Here is a 19,001-nt window from a genome sequence, read left to right as displayed (position 1 = left end):
ACATATTCTGCCAGGGTTTTTTAAATTTAAGATGGGAAAGTGGATTCTGTCCTTGTTTTGGCTTTTAATTTAATGCTACAAATAATCCAGAAGAAAAAAACTTGTACCTTCAAATGCTTAAAATCTAGCATAGCAAAGACCCACCCCCCCAACAGTGGAAATTTTCCATAGAAACAGAATCTCATTTTCCTAACAGCAATGCTGAACAGAATAAATTCATTTTGACAACTGTTATGACTACCAAGCAAGAAAGGAAATATAGTAAAAGAAGATTTCTTAAATTTGGATTTACTGTAAACAAATTCTACTCATTTACCACCACAAGTGGTAGTTACATCACATGTCTGCCTCACCCTCTGTAATTCTCTTAATATGGCAGTTCTGTCAGATGCTGCAGGAGGAATGCCTTAGCCTTAGTCTTTCCCATTTGCACAGATGATGCTTCTAGCTTTCACAAAAACACAATATGATGTCTCAGAGGCTAAAATGATTGTAAGGAATATTGCCAAACAGAAGGCTTTATATTGCAAAGTGTTGTAACAAGAAGCAAACTGCTTTCCAAGGAGCACTTTGCTGCACAGAAAAGAGTTCTAAATTATTTCTGCAAGTTAGAGAAGCCCCATAATCTGGCATTTGATGATCCTACTTTGCCAAGGTGGGAATATACTTTTCAAGCAAATCTTCCCTTTAACAAAACAGAAATGGTAGCACACATGTGAGGTAATGTCTGTAGGAGCATTCAAAGAGAAGATCAGAAAAAGTTGATTTTCTTCCACCATCAATTTCAAACGTCCCACCTGGACATTTCTTATATGCACATCAACTTAATCACTGATTAAGCTGGGCTCTCATAGTATTTTGTAAAAGGTGAATAGTAATAATAAATGCCAAGAAAGTACCAGAAGCCCCAAAGCATTTAAGAGTCTTCTTGGCTTTTCCTACAATTTTCATTTGTCTCACAATTTACCATTTCTACTCATGAACTGTTTGCTTTTCAGAACTGGGGCAAGGAGTGTACTGGGTGCAGGGGAAATGTCCTGTTAGGTAGGTAGGGCCAGATTGAGACCCAGCTTGGAAGTACCCAAAGGTTTCTTCAGGGTCTCTGTACCTCACATGACCTTCAGATTCCTTCTTCGTTCCCCCCCTTCCCCCTCTTTCAAGACCTGACTGTCCCCCTCAATCCAGCCATCTCCTGGACAGCACTCCAGGGCTACTCAAAGTATGGTCTGTTACCAGTGCACAAAGAGAAAAGTAGAAATTGAGGGTAAGCATTTGGAAACTTACAGCAATTGACAGAGTAATTCTAAATCAGTTGAATGTAATAACATAAAAACTAGGGCTTGTATTTTGCACTTTCATTTCATTTTTCTAGTAATTTATTTTTATTATATTTTACAAAAGTAACTGTCTCGAGGGGCTGGGCCCGTGGCTTAGTGGTTAAGTTCAGCGCACTCCGCTTCGGTGGCCCAGGTTCGGTTCCCAGGTATGGACCTACACCACTCATCGGTGGGCAAGCTGTGGTGGCGACCCACATACAAAACAGAGGAAGATCGGCACAAATGTTAGCTCAGGGCGAATCTTCCTCACCAAAAAAAAAAAAAAAAAAGTAACTGTCTATAACAATTTGGAAATTTAAAAAGAAAAAGAGGGGGCCGGCCCCGTGGCTTAGCGGTTAAGTGTGCGCGCTGTGTTACTGTCGGCCTGGGTTCGGATCCCAGGCACGCACCGACGCACCGCTTGTCTGGCCATGCTGAGGTGGCATCCCACATACAGCAGCTAGAAGGATGTGCAACTATAACGTACAACTATCTACTGGGGCTTTGGGGAGAAAAAGGGAAAGAAAAAAAAGAAGGAGGATTGGCATAGATGTTAGCTCAGGGCTGATCTTCCTCACAAAAAACGAAAAAAAAAAGAAAAAGAAACCTGGTCCTTCACTATAGATAGTTTGAGAAACACTGTTCTAGTATGTTTCCCTCTTCATCAAAACTAGTGCCAATGTCTGAGAGTATGTGTGAGTGTTAGAGAGGAGATGAGTGTCTGCTGGAGAGCGACAGCTCAGCTGGCCCCAGGTCAGGAGGCAGCCTGGGACCTATGTGGCCACAGGTTCTGCATTGAGTTTTGGCTTCAGGAACTGCTGCTTGGGCTGATTTAAAACAAAGTAGCATAATATGATTTCACAGACTTCTGTTGTTCAAACATTAAACTCTAAGATTGGATAAAATCTATGTAATAAAGCCCCATATGATGCCCAAATGAAGGTACCTGTAAGTTATCGGTTGAGGATTAAAAACTGAATATACCTATTATTTGAGAAAGAAAGAAAAAATAATAACCTAAAAGCCCAGCAAGAGTAAAGAGCTAAGCAAAGCAATGAACACCTGGTATAGTAGCTGGATCAAATACCAGGTAGATAATAAACTGAACAGTATGAAAACTATAGTATGAAACATAGAAACTTAGAAAACGTGTACAAAATAATACATCTCTATTTATTCTAGCAATGTTTATAATGGTAAAAAAAAAAAAAAAAAAGGAACTGTATATTAGGTAGAGGCCCATCAACAGAGAAACGGCTGAACAACTGAGACAATGCCCTCACTTCAAAGATTGAGTTAGAGCTCTCCTGGTTGACCTAGAGGGATTTCACAGCATTTTGAAAAGTAAAAAATCAAGATGCAGAGAAGTGTCTGTATATAGTGTCCCAATTTTTTAAAAATGGGGGGAAAAAAAACCCCTATCTGTGGGTACATTGGAGGTGAGGTATTATTTTAAAGTATTATTAGAGGATGGAAGAAGGTATAAAGTCTAGCCTCCGGTTGGTAAGATTAGCTACTTGGTGTTGGGGTGGGAGGATCAAAGCAAGCCTCTTTCACAGTCTCTATGACTTTTAATATAAGATGCTATGCTGTTCATGTAAAATTAGATATGTGAGCATATGTATGCATGCATATTTCTCTCTATAGATATCTATATATCTATATGTATCTATCTATAGAGAGAGCTGTTAAAGAATGGTCACCAAAGTTATGGTGGTTATCTTAGGTGGGGAGGCAGGATTCCCAGCGATTTTTATTTTCTTCCTTCTATGTTTTTCTTTTGTTTGAATGTTTACAATAACCAGGTATTATTTATATAATAATAAAAAACAGCAAAGTTACAACATACACATATCTTAGACACCTTCCTCACTTCCCACCTCTAACCCCTCTATTTCCCTCAAGTCAGGTCCCTTCCTCCCTGGCCCCTCCACACCAATTCAGTTCAGGCTCTCGTAGTCCCTAGCAACTCCCACTGGGCCCCCTGCCTCGGTCTCTCCCCTCTCCAGTCAGTCCTCCACAGGGAAGCCAGAGGGACCTTTCAAGAATGCCTCTCTCTCCATGATGCTCCCCAGCCTGAACCTCCTCTAGGGCTGCTCAATGCCCCCGGCAGCAGCTCTCAACCTGAAGTGTGCGCTGCAATCTTCAGCGCTGCATTTTACAACCTTGTGCATCTCCCTCCGCTCCCCCATCGCCTGACCTGCAGCTCCTGGCTTGCCCATGTTCTTTCATTCCTCCGTGTCTATCCTTCCACCTGTCCAGCTACTCATTCAACATTCAAACTTCATTCCCTTCTGCAACCACTCCCTCGTCTCTCCTTCTGTTTTCCCACCGTGCTCTGTACGTCCTTTATTTTAGCACTGAGATCATTCTTTTTAACGAATTTTTCTCTTTCTCCCTCCTACACTAAGAGCTATTTGAGCTGCTATATCTTTAATGTCTTTACCACATAAATGAATGAATAAATGAATCTGTAAAAGCAAACCCAAAACAGTAAATATAAATGCGTGTCAACCATGAAAAAAGCCTGCATAAACATTGAACAAAAGTTGAAAGTACACTTATAAAATAAATAAGTCATAGGGATGTAATAACATACTGCATGATGACTATAGTTAATACTGTATTGTGTATTTGAAAGTTGGTAAAAGAGTAGTTCTTAAAAGTTCTCATCACAAGAAAAAAAATCTTGCATCTGTGTATGGTGACAGATGTTGACTAGACTTACTGTGGTGATCATTTCTCAATATATATAAATACCAAATCATTATTTTATACATCTGACACTAATATAGTGTTATATGTCAATTATACCTCAATAAAATAAATAAATAAAAATGTCAAAAAAAGATAAAAAAATGAGAGGTAAACATTTTAAGGTTCATTTTTTCTTTTCCAGCAAAGTGGCTCGAGCTACTTTTTAAATTACTACTAGCAATTCACCTAATGAATAATTTATATACAAATTACCAAAAGTTAACTACAGTTTAAATCCCTATAAAATGAAACAGAGAGGTCAAAAAGAAAGCCATTTTCCCCTTTTCAAATAAAATAAGAAGTTCAATACTCTTTAGCCATGCCAGTTCTAGAAACAGCATCTCTCTCCCACAGAACACGGCCCAGCTGTGTGGTTACTTACTGGAGTTGAGGAGGATCATGGCCTTGACACAGAGATACTCTTTGTGTTGGAGTTTTAACTCTCGAAACCTTGAAGTTGTTGCCAGGAGCATGTCAAAGATTTCCAGAATTCCTTCCACGCATTTTCCCTCCTCCCTACAAAAGTTCGTTTGGAAATTTAAGGAACATACAGCTCCAGGCAACCATCAAAAGCAGTAAGGAATATTTTCTTTTCAATCTCAAATTTCATCTTGTACATCCTTTAACTATGCTGTCATGAGATCACACCCAGCGATATGAAATTACTAGAATTATCTTCACATAAAGAGGACAGGGCATTTCCTATAAATCCCTAAAGCAAGCATTTGAATAAACACTGTTTAGGCAAAAGCGTGCATTGGAACTATGTTTTCATTCTACCTATTCACCAAATGTTTTTTTACAGGAATGCCATTTCTGTTGATTATTTCCAATCTAAACCATTTCAGTCAACCAGCTCTAGATATGACACATATTACTAAAGGGAAACATGCCATGTTCCCATCAGAAGACGTCTGAAGTGTTCATGAGGAAGACAACGTTACAGAGGCAAATATCTCAAGAAGAAATAATCCTTCACATCCAGGGCTTAACTCTCACTTCCTGGCGGTCATTTAGAAACTAGCAGGGCAACTGAGAGACACTTAAATGCAATTTGAAAAAAGCTAATGTGACATACAAAGAAATCACAATGAGAGAAGATGGATTAGAATCAAGAAAGGAAGGTAGAAATGCAGATGTGGAAATTTTTGACTTGACAAAGATTATTTTTAAGCAAATGGTTTAGACAAACTTTGAACCATATCACCAAAATTCTTTTGAGAACTCCTTACAGAAATGAATTTTTAAGTATACTTTTGAAGTAAATTACTTGAACTGTATCTAGAAAATACCAGCTTATATTCACTCCAGCCAGACACACATTATTACTGCTCCCCAAAAACTTCTGTTATCATCAGTCAGAGAGTTATTGGAAGTCCTTGACAAGCAGTTAGATGATTTTCCCATGGAACTTTCTAAAAGCCTGCAGTGCACAGTGAAGGGCAGCTATGGTGGCAGTAGGTTTCGTTTTTAGTCTCCGTGGCAGCCTGAAGGGGACCTGAGATCTTCAAAGAACTGGCTGCTCCCCTCCTCCTTCCCCAACCCCAAGCCAGGACATTTCCAGTGATGGTGGTAGTTGGTGGAAGGGCCTCTGTAGTATCCAAATCAACTGACACCAAGGGGTACCGTCAATCCTTGTGAAGCCTTCCCCATTCCGTGCTGTGCTAGGATGGCAGCTCACCAGGATCCTAACATTCCACAGCATTTGTTCCCCTGCAAACTCACCTACACAAAGCTAACAGCATGCAGACTTTGGCAATCAAGCACGGTAACTTCTGCAACCAGTTGAGGCTTTCTGAAAGTGCATACGTTAAGTGATAAAACACCAGTGCCCCCTAGAAGTCACTTAGAGGAAAAGGCCACCTTGGAGACTCAGAGCTCTGGGCAAAAGGTGCCACAATCTGTAGGAGACCCCCAACCCTCCCCATACCCCATCCTCCCACCTCCCCTGCTCTGGGCTTTCCCAGGCAGCCTGCTGCAAGCATTCAGTAAGGATGATGACTGCCCTGCACGTGGCAGATGCACGAGATATATTTGTTCACTGAGTGCCCTTCATGCCACATCATCAAATCACTCTGCTTGGGGACAATCAATTATTGGAAATTATAATTGTTGGGCTTGAGGACATTTGATACCAAGAAAAGCTGGTTTTAAAATATCTCTGGGGGCAAAAATTAAAAATCCACCAGGTCCTGCATTGATGGTTAATAGTCTGGCCATTTACTTTTCGGTGAGACTCAGTCAGAGGTGGGGTCATGCACACTCGGGCACACGTGCACATATGCATGCACGCGCACTTACGTACACACACACACACACACTCCCGCCTAAGTAGTATGACAAGGGGACTCACCTGAAATCAATCCTATTTTGCAGAAGTTTCCACCTGTGCCAAAGAACAAATCCCTAAATATTTAAATTAGTACCATTTCCTCATTAGAATGCACGCCATTTTTTGGTATTTATTGGTATTTCAGATTTCATGATTTAATGAATCTTGATTTCAAGATAGTAATTTTTATTTCTCGGTGGGAATATACCCTAAATGTTTATTTTGAGGATTTTTTTTAAATTTTGTTTATTGCAGTAACATTTGTTTATAACATTGTATAAATTTCAGGTGTACATCATTATACTTACATTTCTGCATAGATTACATCATGTTCACCACCCAAATACTAATTACAACCCATCACCACACACATGTGCTGAATTATCCCTTTTGCCCTCCTCCCTCCCCCCGTCCCCTCTGGTAACCACCAATCCAATCTCTGTCTCTATGTGTTTGTTTATTGTTGTTATTATCTACTACTTAATGAGGGAAATCATATGGTATTTGACCTTCTCCCTCTGACTTATTTCACTTTGCATAATACCCTCAATGTCCATCCATTTTGTGACAAATGGCTGGACTTCATCGTTTCTTATGGCTGAGTAGTATTCCATTGTGTGTATATACCACATCTTCTTCATCCATTCGTCCCTTGATGGGCACTTAGGTTGCTTCCAAGTCTTGGCTATTGTGAATAACGCTGCAATGAACACAGGGGTGCGTGTATCTTTATGCATTGGTGTTTTCAAGTTCTTTGGATAAATACCCAGCAGTGGAATAGCTGGATCATATGGTAGTTCTATCCTTGATTTTTTGATGAATCTCCATACTGTTTTCCATAGTGGCTGCACCAGTTTGCACTCCCACCAGCAGTGTATGAGAGTTCCCTTCTCTCCACATCCTCTCCAACACATGTTGTTTCCTGTCTTAATTATAGCCATTCTGACGGGCGTGAGGTGATATCTCATTGTAGTTTTGATTTGCATTTCCCTGATAGTTAATGATTTTGAACATCTTTTCATGTGTCTGTTGGCCATCTGTATATCTTCTTTGGAGAAATGTCTGCTCAGGTCTTTTGCCCATTTTTTAATTGGATTGGTAGTTTTTTTGTTGTTGAGATGCATCAGTTCTTTGTATATTTTGGAGATTAACCCCTTATCAGATGTATGGTTTGCAAATATCTTCTCCCAATTGTTAGGTTGTCTTTTCGTTTTGTTGATGGTTTCCTTTGCTGTGCAGAAGCTTTTTAGTTCGATGTAGTCCCATTTATTTTTTCTATTGTTTCTCTTGCCCGGTCAGACATGGTGCTTGAAAATATGTTGCTAAGACCGATGTCGAAGAGCGTACTGCCTATGTTTTCTTGTAGAAGTTTCATAGTTTCAGGTCTTACATTCAAGTCTTTAATCCATTTTGAGTTAATTTTTGTGTATGGTGTAAGGTAAGGGTCTACTTTCATTTTTTTGCATGTGGCTGTCCAGTTTTCCCAACACCATTTGTTGAAGAGACTTTTTTTTTCTCCATTGTATGTTCTTGGCTCCTTTGTCAAAGATTAGCTGTCCATAGATGAGTGGGTTTATTTCTGGGCTTTCGATTCGATTCCATTGATCTGTGTGTCTGTTTTTGTGCCAGTACCATGCTGTTTTGGTTACTATAGCTTTGTAGTATATTTTGAAATCAGGGAGTGTGATACCTCCAGCTTTGTTCTTTTTTCTCAGGATTCCTTTACTTATTCGGGGTCTTTTGTTGTTCCAAATAAATTTTAGGATTCTTTGTTCTATTTCTGTGAAAAATGTTGTTGGAACTTTGATAGGGATTGCCTTGAATCTATAGATGGCTTCAGGAAGTACGGACATCTTAACTATGTTAATTCTTCCAATCCAAGAGCACAGAATATCTTTCCATTTCTTTGTGTCGTCTTCAATTTCTTTCAGCAATGTTTTATAGTTTTCCGTGTACAGATCTTTCACCTCTTTGGTTAAGTTTATTCCTAGGTATTTTATTCTTTTTGTTGCAATTGTAAATGGGATGGTATTCTTAATTTCTCTTTCTGCTACTTCGTTGTTAGTGTATAGAAATGCAACTGATTTTTGTATGTTGATTTTGTATCCTGCAGCTTTACCATATTCGTTTATTACTTCTAAAAGTTTTCTGGTGGATTCTTTAGGGTGTTCTATATATAAAATCATGTCATCTGCAAATAGTGAGAGTTTCACTTCTTCCTTTCCAATTTGGATCCCTTTTATTTCTTTTTCTTGCCTGATTGCTCTGGCTAGAACTTCCAGTACTATGTTAAATAGGAGTAGTGAGAGTGGGCATCCTTGTCTGGTTCCTGTTCTTAGAGGGATAGCTTTCAGTTTTTCACCATTGAGGATGATATTAGCTGTGGGTTTCTCATATATGGTCTTTATTATGTTGAGGTACTTTCCTTTTTGTACCCAAAAAGGGCTGTTTTGAAGATGAAGTGAGTTAACACACATCAAATGCTGAAGATGGTACCTGGCACATACAAGCCAATAAGTTAGCTATTTCAATTGTTACTGAAGGGTCCTACCTGTCCTAGGCTTCCAGAACCTCCCTCTGTGGTTTACTACCTGGGCTTGCTCATGCTGGAGCCACATCCCATGCTCCAGCTCTTCCCAAAGGCTCTGTTCTCCACCAAAACACCTCCGTGACAGACCAGTCCTCTTTGTCAATATCAGCATCCACAACAACAGGCAGAATGGACGCTAATACCGTGGGGCATCACTTTTCATCTGCGTAATGTGTGCATAGGGATATTCTGATGACGTAAAGAGGTTATACCAAGAGTTGGGGGCAGATACTTTCCATTCATAGCACTACGCATCCTTCTTCTCTGTGCACAGAGTCAAATGTGACTGAACATTCAACACTAGAACTTTTTCAAAATAAGGTACGTGGAATTCAATTTCCATGGAGATTTTCAAACTGCTCAAATTTACACCAAGAAAGATTTCTACTAAACACTTTTCCTACTAAAAAGCTTGAGTGTTGTATATTCCAGCTGTCCCTCCATGAATAGTTCACGTAAGTCAATTAAAAGTTGCTTCCTTTTCTGTGCCATCTTTAAAAGAAAACTAAATACAACCAAGTTATGGCATTCACACCAGCATTTCCCAAATTTCCATTAACCTTCATCTGGTTTAATAACGATTCATTCCACCGCCCGTGCCAAAAATGCTATATGGTACATGCAATTAGAGTGAATTAAAGCACGGTAAAATAAACTTGGCAGATTTGTAAGCATTTTATCACCTGTCCAGATAGCTGGCGATGTAATTGGTCCCTACAGGTGGAAAGAACAGCTGGACAACTTAAAATGATAACCTGAAAATGGAATTTTTAATGCAGAAAAATCTAAGTTGATACACTTTGTGGCCACATACCCTGCAGGACATAGGCTCCTCTTACGGCCTGGCTTATGAATGCTGCCACACCATGGGTAAGAATGAGTCACAGACACTGAATCCTGGTACCCATGCTCTCCTTCTTGGGTGCTTGACCCCATGAAGGAGCTCATGGCATTATCATCCTCAAATTGCCCCTTCAGGTGTGAGATTTTAATGGCAGCACCCAGGACTTTGTTCCCACTCACTCAGTTCCTCACTTAAATGTATTGGAGAAGAAACACAAGGCATTTTTTCCTCACCTGTCCAGAACGAGGTCTGGAGCGAAGATGAGCTTGCCGGGGTGGTCGATTGAGCGCCATATCAGGCCCACCATCAGCACCTCCAGCCAGCAGCTCTCCAAGAGCCGCACTTGGTCGAACAGGCTGAGCTCCACAAAGCCTGGGGAAAACAAGAGGCCGTGAGACACACCCACCCTTTCCTCAGCTCCCTGTTTCTGTAGAGACAGAATAGCAAGTTTTAAAAAACAAACAATATAGGGAAACAATCAATATTTTAAAGATGTGGTTAAATGCTGACCTCAGGAAGAAAATTTTGAACTTAAAGTGTACAACCCAAAATTTCTGGTCTTGGACCCCTTCTAGAGACAAATACTTCATTTAGAATTTATAAAAGACTGTTACCTGGGCTGATACAACCACCCAGACAGGTGCTAGGGAAGAACGGAAAGCTGGAGCCAATCTTTGTTAGTTATATCCTAATAATGCCTTTGCACTGCTAAGATAATGCTCGGCTGCCAGCCAGAGGGGCTGCCTTATCTGGCCCAGTCCATGATTGGGGCCGGGAGGAGTGAGGGGATGGGGTAGGGAGGGGTGGGGGGTGAGTGGTATGCAGAGAGTAGGGCCATCCTGTGCAGAAAGTGAAGACTTCAACTGAAAGGATTTCTCCAATCGCTTAAAATTTCCCATCCAGTGTCAGAGTCACCCTTCTCAGCAGGAGCGCTGTCTCCAGGTTCCTCTACCCTGAAGAGCAAATGTGACAACTGAAGCAGATTCCCATATCCTGATAACCTGATAGCATGCATTGGCAAAGAACTGGAAAGAAACAGGTAATCTCTAGAGAGGTGAGTGGTTCAAAGCAAAGCAGAGATCACTGGTACTTCCTCCACCAGCCATGAGAAAAGCAGGAGGCAGTGTAATATAAATATAGTCACCAAACATACAGCCTTGGAGTGCAATGGACTCTGATTAAAATCCCAGCTCAGCCTCTTCCTATCTAGTTACTTAATCTCCTTTTAAGTCTTTGTTTTCTTACAGGAAAAATAGGCGTAATAACGCCTACCTCTGAGAATTTCCTACAGGTAGGATCTCTCATCATCCTTATTTTACAGATGAGGAAACTGTGGCACAGAGAATGCAGGGGTTCAAATCTTTGAACAATTATAATGCAAATCTGCACAAAGGAGAATTAAATGAAGTAATGAATGGAAAGAGTGGATAAATTCTTTCCAAAGCCACAGCCTATGCTCAGTTCAGGTTCCTAAAATATGCACACATTCCAATCTCACCCACGGTTATAGATAATAAGCCTACCCAAGGGAGATGAAGCTTTTTATACTTGCAGATATTCAACAAGATCAAGGCTAGGTGATATTTTAATATTTTTTTGGTTTGGACAATGACTATATCAGCTGAGAGAGGGGGAAAAAAATCACCCCTCCAGACTATGCCTAAGTTTTCCCAAAAATTTTCAAAATACCAGGTTTAAAGAGGGACTAATGCAGCTTTAGAGTTCAGTTTTGTTATGGCACAAAGAGGCTGCACAGGTCTCAGCAATAATCGACTGTACCCACTCTGCATGTGGGCTTCTGAAAAGCAGCGTCTGGAATACATATAGAGTGACAGCCAGAGGAAAGGGCGTCAGTATTGTCTCCTCTGGGAAAGAGCAGAGAAGACACAGTACAGTCCTGGCAAAGGTGAGGATGCTAGATTACCAAAACAGAACCAGAAACCAGAATATCCTAAGGAAGCTCAGAAGCCAACAAATGACCCTAAGAGATACTACGACCCTTGGCCTTGGTTCCCACAGATCTTTACCCCCAACTGCTCTTCACCCAGCTTCTTGCCCCTCCCAATCTTCACAGTTTGCCTAACACAGTTGCTGCCCCCCAGGTCATGGGACTCGTCCCTAGTGGCTCAGAAGATGGGGAGAGACCTCACTTCTTAGACGATGGTAAAGATGTGCATAGAGAAGCCCTTTCCAGGGGAGGACGGGTTGCTGCCATTCTCTGTTAGAATCCTAGATTCACTCTTTCACAGAAACACCAATTCAGATGCCAATTAGATGGTAATTTTAGCACAATGCACTACTTCTGGTATATATTATAAACTGGCCTGGGGAAGTGACCACATCATAGGATGGAAAATGAAGGTTCCAAATAACCATCTTGAATAATCAAACCCATTTTTAACTTGATGGCATTTCAGGTTTATTGATGATTGATGTTACTTTAGCTGCTGATTTCCTCTTTTGCCCAGGTATATTCATTTATGTACCTACTATTGGTTCTTTCTCTATTGGAACAGTATTTTACAAACTCCTATTTAGCATCTGACAAACCTTTCACTTTCATACCTGGTCATAGTGTACCCCACCCCACCCTCACCTCACTACACCCCTTCTCTCCAGGTGAGGAGTCCACGGCCACGAAATAGGTCAATGTGGAGTCCAGATCCCTTCCTTTTAGACCACATTCCAGGTCCCAGGACCCTAGAATGTCCTGCCCAAATGCCCCAAGCCCATTTCCAGAGCCTGGATGGGTCTCTTCCCTGGTCCATCCTCCCAGACCAGGCATGAGAGGTGACCTAGTGTCTGTAGGAGATGTGACATGAAGGATGGGGTGTGTGCAAGGCTGTGTGACATGGATCTGTGGGTGGGAAAAGAAGAGAGTTGAGAATAGAACGGGCCCCACCATATACAATGCCTCTTGTACTGCCATGTCTGGTACAGGACTCAGAGGAGTCCAAGAATTCTAAAATGGAACCCGGCCTTCCAGGACATGTTGAAGGTATACACTGTGTCAAGACAGGAAGAAAGAATATGTTTCATTTAAAAGTCATAAGTCAAGCCGTCAAACTGTTAAATACCGAGACAGTTTGTGGACCTCCATTTTGTACTCTTGCCCCTTAAACGCTAGGGACAGGCCTTTCTACAAATAAATGGAAAGCTAAGACCCAGAAAGCCCTACCCGGAATTTTCTTGGCCCAGCCGATCACGTGCACCAGTTCCATGTCGGCCAGCTTGGTCAGGGACATCATCATGGAGGACTCGGTGAAGGGCGAGCTGGGGCGGCTCACGAGCACGTGGGGCGGCTCCGCCTCGAGGAGCGTGAGCACCAGCTGCTCGGGGCTCAGGGCGCTCAGCAGCAGCTCCTTCACTCGGCTCACGTGTCCACAGTTTTTCTTGGCTTTGCTCAGGCAGGGCAGCTGCTCGTTGGAGTTTCTCTGCCTCCGCACTACGCGGTACCCACACCTTTCTCTCCGGGAGCCTGAAGCGGGGAGCAGATGATAACACAGAGCTTTCCCCTCCTTTCCCGGACCCAGCATTCAAGTTCCCTGAGTCTCCAGGGAAAAATGAAGCAATGATATCGTTCTCAGACCTGAGTCTGAGGCTAGAATAGAACAGAACCTGACTTTTATTTTCTGAAGCCTATGAGGCATGTACCAAAGATTATTACATTTGTGACTGTTTTAGCAAGATCAATAACATGACTTTCTAGGGACAATAGCCCAAATGATCTTAAGGTCTCCATTTCAAGGTCATCTATGTATATGAAATCCATTTCTCTTTTAAAGATGCTGATATACCTCATTTCCCAAAGCATGAAATTTGGAATAATCTTCAGGCAGAAGATAGGGAAAAGGTGGGAGCTGAACATTGATATTTCCAAACAGTTATCAAATAATTTACTTTTATAATACATTCTTAAAATATTTACATGCACGTGTATGTATATATACATACATATATTCTTTTTATATACTTACACAAATAAGTATATTTCAAATAATAAATTAATTGAAAAAATCTAGAAAATATAGAAGAGCACAAATTTTGGCATAAACTCTTTAAGTTTTTTTGTGTGTGTGTGTGAGGAGATCAGCCCTGTGCTAACATCTGCCAATCCTCCTCTTTTTTTGCTGAGGGAGACTGGCCCTGGGCTAACATCCATACCCATCTTCCTCCACTTTATATGGGACGCCGCCACAGCATGGCTTGCCAAGCAGTGCAGCGGTGCGCACCCGGGAGCCGAACCACAGCGGAGGGCAAGCAGTTAACTGCTTGCTCCACCGGGCCGGCCCCCTCTTTCAGTTTTTTTAATGCTTTTATACGTTTTCATATATTATATACAAAATTAGGATCATACTGAATATACTATTTTATAACCTGCTTTTCTTTTTATTAAAAATGTATCATTTTACAATTTAAAAATCTATATAGCATTCTGCTCATGAATATAGCACCTCTTATTTAAAATGTCTCCTGTTGATGGAAATCTATGTTGGTTCTAATTTCTTTGCTCGTATACATATTGCAATGGAAATGCATCTTTGTACATGTATCTAATTACTTCTTTATAATAAATTCAAAGATGTCAAGTTGCTGAACCAAGGCATATACACATTTAAAATTTTGATACATATTGATAGATTACCCTCCAAAGTATTTTAAAATTTATAATCTAAACAATACTTTAAGGGCTACCTATTTTCTCATAACACCATGGACATTAACAATCATTTTTAATCTTTGCTAATCTGACAGGTGACTAAACAATCTTGTTTTACTTTGTATTTTTTTTAATTACTAGCAAGGTTGATTAATATGTTAGCCCTTTGTATTTCTTTTACTTCTATATTGCCTATTTGTTTCTTTTGCCCTTTTCCCCCCTAATAACCTACAAAGGCTCTATATAGTAAAAATATATAACATTTGTCATATACAATATTTGTCTTGTTTATTATATATCTTTTACCTTTGCTCATGGTGTCTTTTATCATAAGAAGATATAGTACATAGTCAAATCTGTCTTTTGTTTCACATCAAGATTATACAAATATTCTCCTATATCTTCTTTAAGCACTTTTGTAGTTCAAATCGATTTAGAATTTTATGTATGTTTGTATCACTGCATATTGATAGTTCATGTTATGTTTTCCAAATGGAGGTACAATTTTCCCAATACCATTTATTGAATAGGCTTTTCCCATTGATTTTTATAAAATGCCTTGTCATTTAATAAATAATTGTATATAAAAGTATCTTCTTCCAGATTTTCTACTCTGTTTCATAGATCTATTTTTCTATTCCTGTGCTGGTACCAAAAATATTTCAGTTATTGTAGGTTTATGGACCAGAACACAATGGGATAATGTCTTTAAGATGGTGAAGGGGGAAGAAATCTTCAATTTAGAATTATATTCCCAGTTAAACTATCATTCAATAGAGAGGATAAATTAAAGACATTTTCAGTTAAACAAAGATTGAGAAGATATATCACTCACAGCCCCTTTGAAATAACTACTATGTTCTTTGGGATGGAGAAAAATGAAACTGAAGAACCAATGAAAGTCAAGAAGCACTGGTAAGAAAAGAAATTAGTAAATATGTGAGTAAATCTGAAAAACATTGAATGAATAAAATAATAATTAATTTTTGGAGGTACAGAAACAAAGCGGTACCAAAATACCAGACAATAACACATAAGATGAGAGAATAATAATTTTGGCTAGAATTTTCTAAGATTCTTTATTTGGGAAGAGAGACATCTATTAGAGAGTGGCTTGAATTCTTTTTTTTTTTTTTTTTTGTGAGGAAGATCTGCCCTGAGCTAACATCCATGTCCATCCTCCTCTTTTTGCTGAGGAAGACCAGCCCTGAGCTAACATCTATTGCCAATCCTCTTCCTTTTTTTCCCCAAAGCCCCAGTAAATAGTTCCATGTCATAGTTGCACATCCTTCTAGTTGCTATATGTGGGACGCTGCCTCAGCATGGCCAGAGAAGCAGTGTGTCGGTGTGTGCCCGGGATCTGAACCTGGGCCGCCAATAGTGGAGCGCACTCACTTAACCACTAAGCCATGGGGCTGGCCCCTTGAATTCTCAAATTAATCAAGAATACACGCTAAAAATAGAAATGTTATCACTAAAAGAACTGAAACAGAATGTATGACTTCTAAACTAGCAGAAGAGGAAAAAGAAAACTTTCTGGTGATCAACTCCAAAAGGGAATAAAAGAAAATACATGAATTTTTTAAAAGCACAAGATGATAGAAATGAACCCAAATATCAGCGATCACAATAAACACAAACAGACTAAATTCATCAATTAAGAGCAACTCTGAGATCATACTTTTTAATCTAGACATAGACTGGTTGAAAGAAATACATCTAACATACACGAAAACTGAAAGTAAAGGAATAGAAAAAGACATAACAGGCAAAGATTAACAAAATAAAGTAGAATTACTCTATCAATTTCAGACAATATAAACTTTAAGGCAAAAATCATTATTAAGGCCTCATCAATAGATTATAAAAGGAAGATAAATAATTCTAAACTCATATACACCAAAACAACAATAAGAAAACACAGCATACAAACAACACTAAAAGTGATTGAAAGAAAAAGGAAATTGACAAATACATTAAAATATCCCATTATAATAGTGTATCACTCTCAGCAACTCACAGAGCAAACAGATGGGGAAAAAGTCAGAATACAGAACATTTGAACCACACAAATAACAAGCTTGAACTATAAAAACTCATGGAATTTGCAAAAATTATCACATACTGGATCCTGAATAAAATTTTAACTAAAACTGATATTATATAGATAATATTTTCTGACCACAATAAAATAAAAATATATATCAATAACAAAAATATAACTTCCAATCTCCTATGGGCCAGCCTGGTGGCTTAGCAGTTAAGTGCGCGTGCTCTGCTACTGGCGGCCCGGATTCGGATCCCGGGTGCGCACTGACGCACCGCTTCTCTGGCCGTGCTGAGGCTGCGTCCCACATACAGCAACTAGAAAGATGTGCAACTACGACATACAACTATCTACTGGGGCTTTGGGGAAGGAAAAAAAAAAAAAAAAAGGAGGAGGATTGGCAATAGATGTTAGCTCAGAGCCAGTCTTCCTCAGCAAAAAAGAGGAGGATTAGCACAGATGTTAGCTCAGGGCTGATCTCCCTCACATAAAAAAAAAAAACTCCTATAAATGTGAGCACAAAAATATTTCTAGATATCTATTCGTTAGAAAAAAAAGTAAAATGAAAACTAAGAAAGACATGTTTTAAGTCAAGATGTCATTAACATAGGTACAACTTTTATATGAATTTTCCCTAAAAAAAATCTAAAAGTTAAAATCTGCAAAATGCCTAGTTTTCATACTCCCACCATTATGTTTGCTCACTAAATGCAATTGTCTGCATTTTTAAGAAGAAATATTAGTTAGGAGGAATGAGCAAATTTAAATTATTTTGCTCCCAAGAAAATTTATCTGAATTTCCCCTTATCCTTGGCTAATTGCAGTAGAAGGAAGGGGTCTACCTATCTAGGGATAACTGAATCAAATTTTTTACTAAAATAATTAAAAGCCTAAAATACAATTTTCTTTATTAGTAATCAGAGTGTTATAGATGTTATTTAAGATCGATTATACCCCAAGATAAAATGGAACAAAATATATGGTTTAAGAAAGTATCTTTTTTTTTTTTAATTTTTATTTGTTTATTTACAGACCCAGTAGATAGTTGTATGTCATAGCTGCACATCCTTCTAGTTGCTGTATGTGGGACGTGGCCTCAGCATTGCCGGAGAAGCGGTGCGTCGGTGCGCGCCTGGGATCCGGGCCCGGGCCGCCAGCAGCGGAGCGCGGGCACTTAACCGCTAAGCCACAGGGCCGGCCCAAGAAAGTATCTTTCTGATCACACATTTCTCTTTCGTAGAGTATACGAAGATAAGGAGTTTACAAAATAGGTTTATATACAAAGTGAAAGATTTTGAACCCATACATTCAAATTTATTTGACCAACTTTCACTGACAAAGTCCTATGTCAGGCCCTATACTAGGTTCTGGGGATTCTAGGATCAATAAAATAAAGCCCTTGACAAGGAACTCACATTTTTCTACCAAGGACGTTTCTAGTGTCATGGCTTTGACACTGTAATCTAGGCTGAGTCATTCAGTGTGCCTATGAGCGAGCTTAATGGGAGACTCTACCAAATAGGAGTGATCCATATTAGAAAGTATCCCAGAGAAAAGACGATGATGATGATGATGACAACGACGATAATGGGAAATGATAATAATGGCAGCTAACATCTACTGGAAGCTTCTATGTGTCAGACATTGTGTGTTATACATAGATTATCTCATTCTGACAACCACCCTAGAGGACAGGTACTATTACTATTTCCAACACACAGGTGAGGAACCAGGCACAAGAGAGCTCAAATAACTTCCCCAAGGTAGAAAAGCCAGCAAATAGCAGAAGCAGGATCTAAACCCCATCAATAGTCTGAATCCAGAGTTAGTGCTTTTAACCACTATCTTTTAATCACTATTTTTATATCACCTCCCCATCAAATCCCTTTCACGTGTATATACAGCAGGTGAATAAAGAGATGGCATTTGAGAGATAGGGATATAGATCAAATATATGGCTATTCAGATTGTTTTCTTGCGTATTTACATTTCAGTGTATCCTTATAATGAAGGCTTATCCCTGATGTTATTCTGGGTGGGTATTTTCCTACCATTTAAACAATCATATTAATACCTTCATAGAAAAGACAAGATTGGAAACACAGAAGAAAAAGGTGATAGCAGAAGAGACATGATTTCTGAATAAAAAGGGGAAATAAAATCGTACAGGAGGATCCAGAATGCAGGTAGAATCCCTAATCCTCCAAGACTGGACAGAAGGAAGAACGTGGATAGAGAGTTTTGGGGGAGGGGAGACGAGAAGAGTGCTAGGGAAGGAGAGAGGCATAGTTAAGAAAATTCACTCCTAATGGTCTTTGTGGTCAGTGAAGGGCTAAATATCCAACTGTTTGCACATCAACCCATTTCATTTCTTCTGTAATCTCCAAAGATAATAAAATATTTTTTGCTTAGAGAGCTCTAACCAGGGACTTTTTGGCCAAATTCAATGACCTTT

At 39.6% G+C, this 19,001-nt stretch overlaps 1 protein-coding gene across 2 annotated transcripts in view; it reads right to left on the bottom strand.

The window, feature by feature from the left end:
* ESR2 (estrogen receptor 2) overlaps nucleotides 1-19,001 on the bottom strand; it is a 61,961-nt gene that overhangs the window by 19,721 nt on the left and 23,239 nt on the right. For both annotated transcript variants that reach the window (XM_014784228.2, NM_001279251.1), the window contains 3 exon segments: nucleotides 13,018-13,317; nucleotides 10,073-10,211; nucleotides 4,456-4,589 (listed from right to left, as the gene is read on the bottom strand). In XM_014784228.2, the coding sequence (XP_014639714.2) occupies nucleotides 4,456-4,589; nucleotides 10,073-10,211; nucleotides 13,018-13,317 (573 nt within the window).

Source organism: Ceratotherium simum, chromosome 24 (assembly GCF_057802395.1).
Source record: "Ceratotherium simum simum isolate JZ-2026a chromosome 24, ASM5780239v1, whole genome shotgun sequence".
NCBI classification, from domain to species: Eukaryota; Metazoa; Chordata; class Mammalia; order Perissodactyla; family Rhinocerotidae; genus Ceratotherium; species Ceratotherium simum.
Note: the sequence above shows the minus strand (reverse complement) of the source record. Positions and strands in the feature narration are given on the sequence as shown.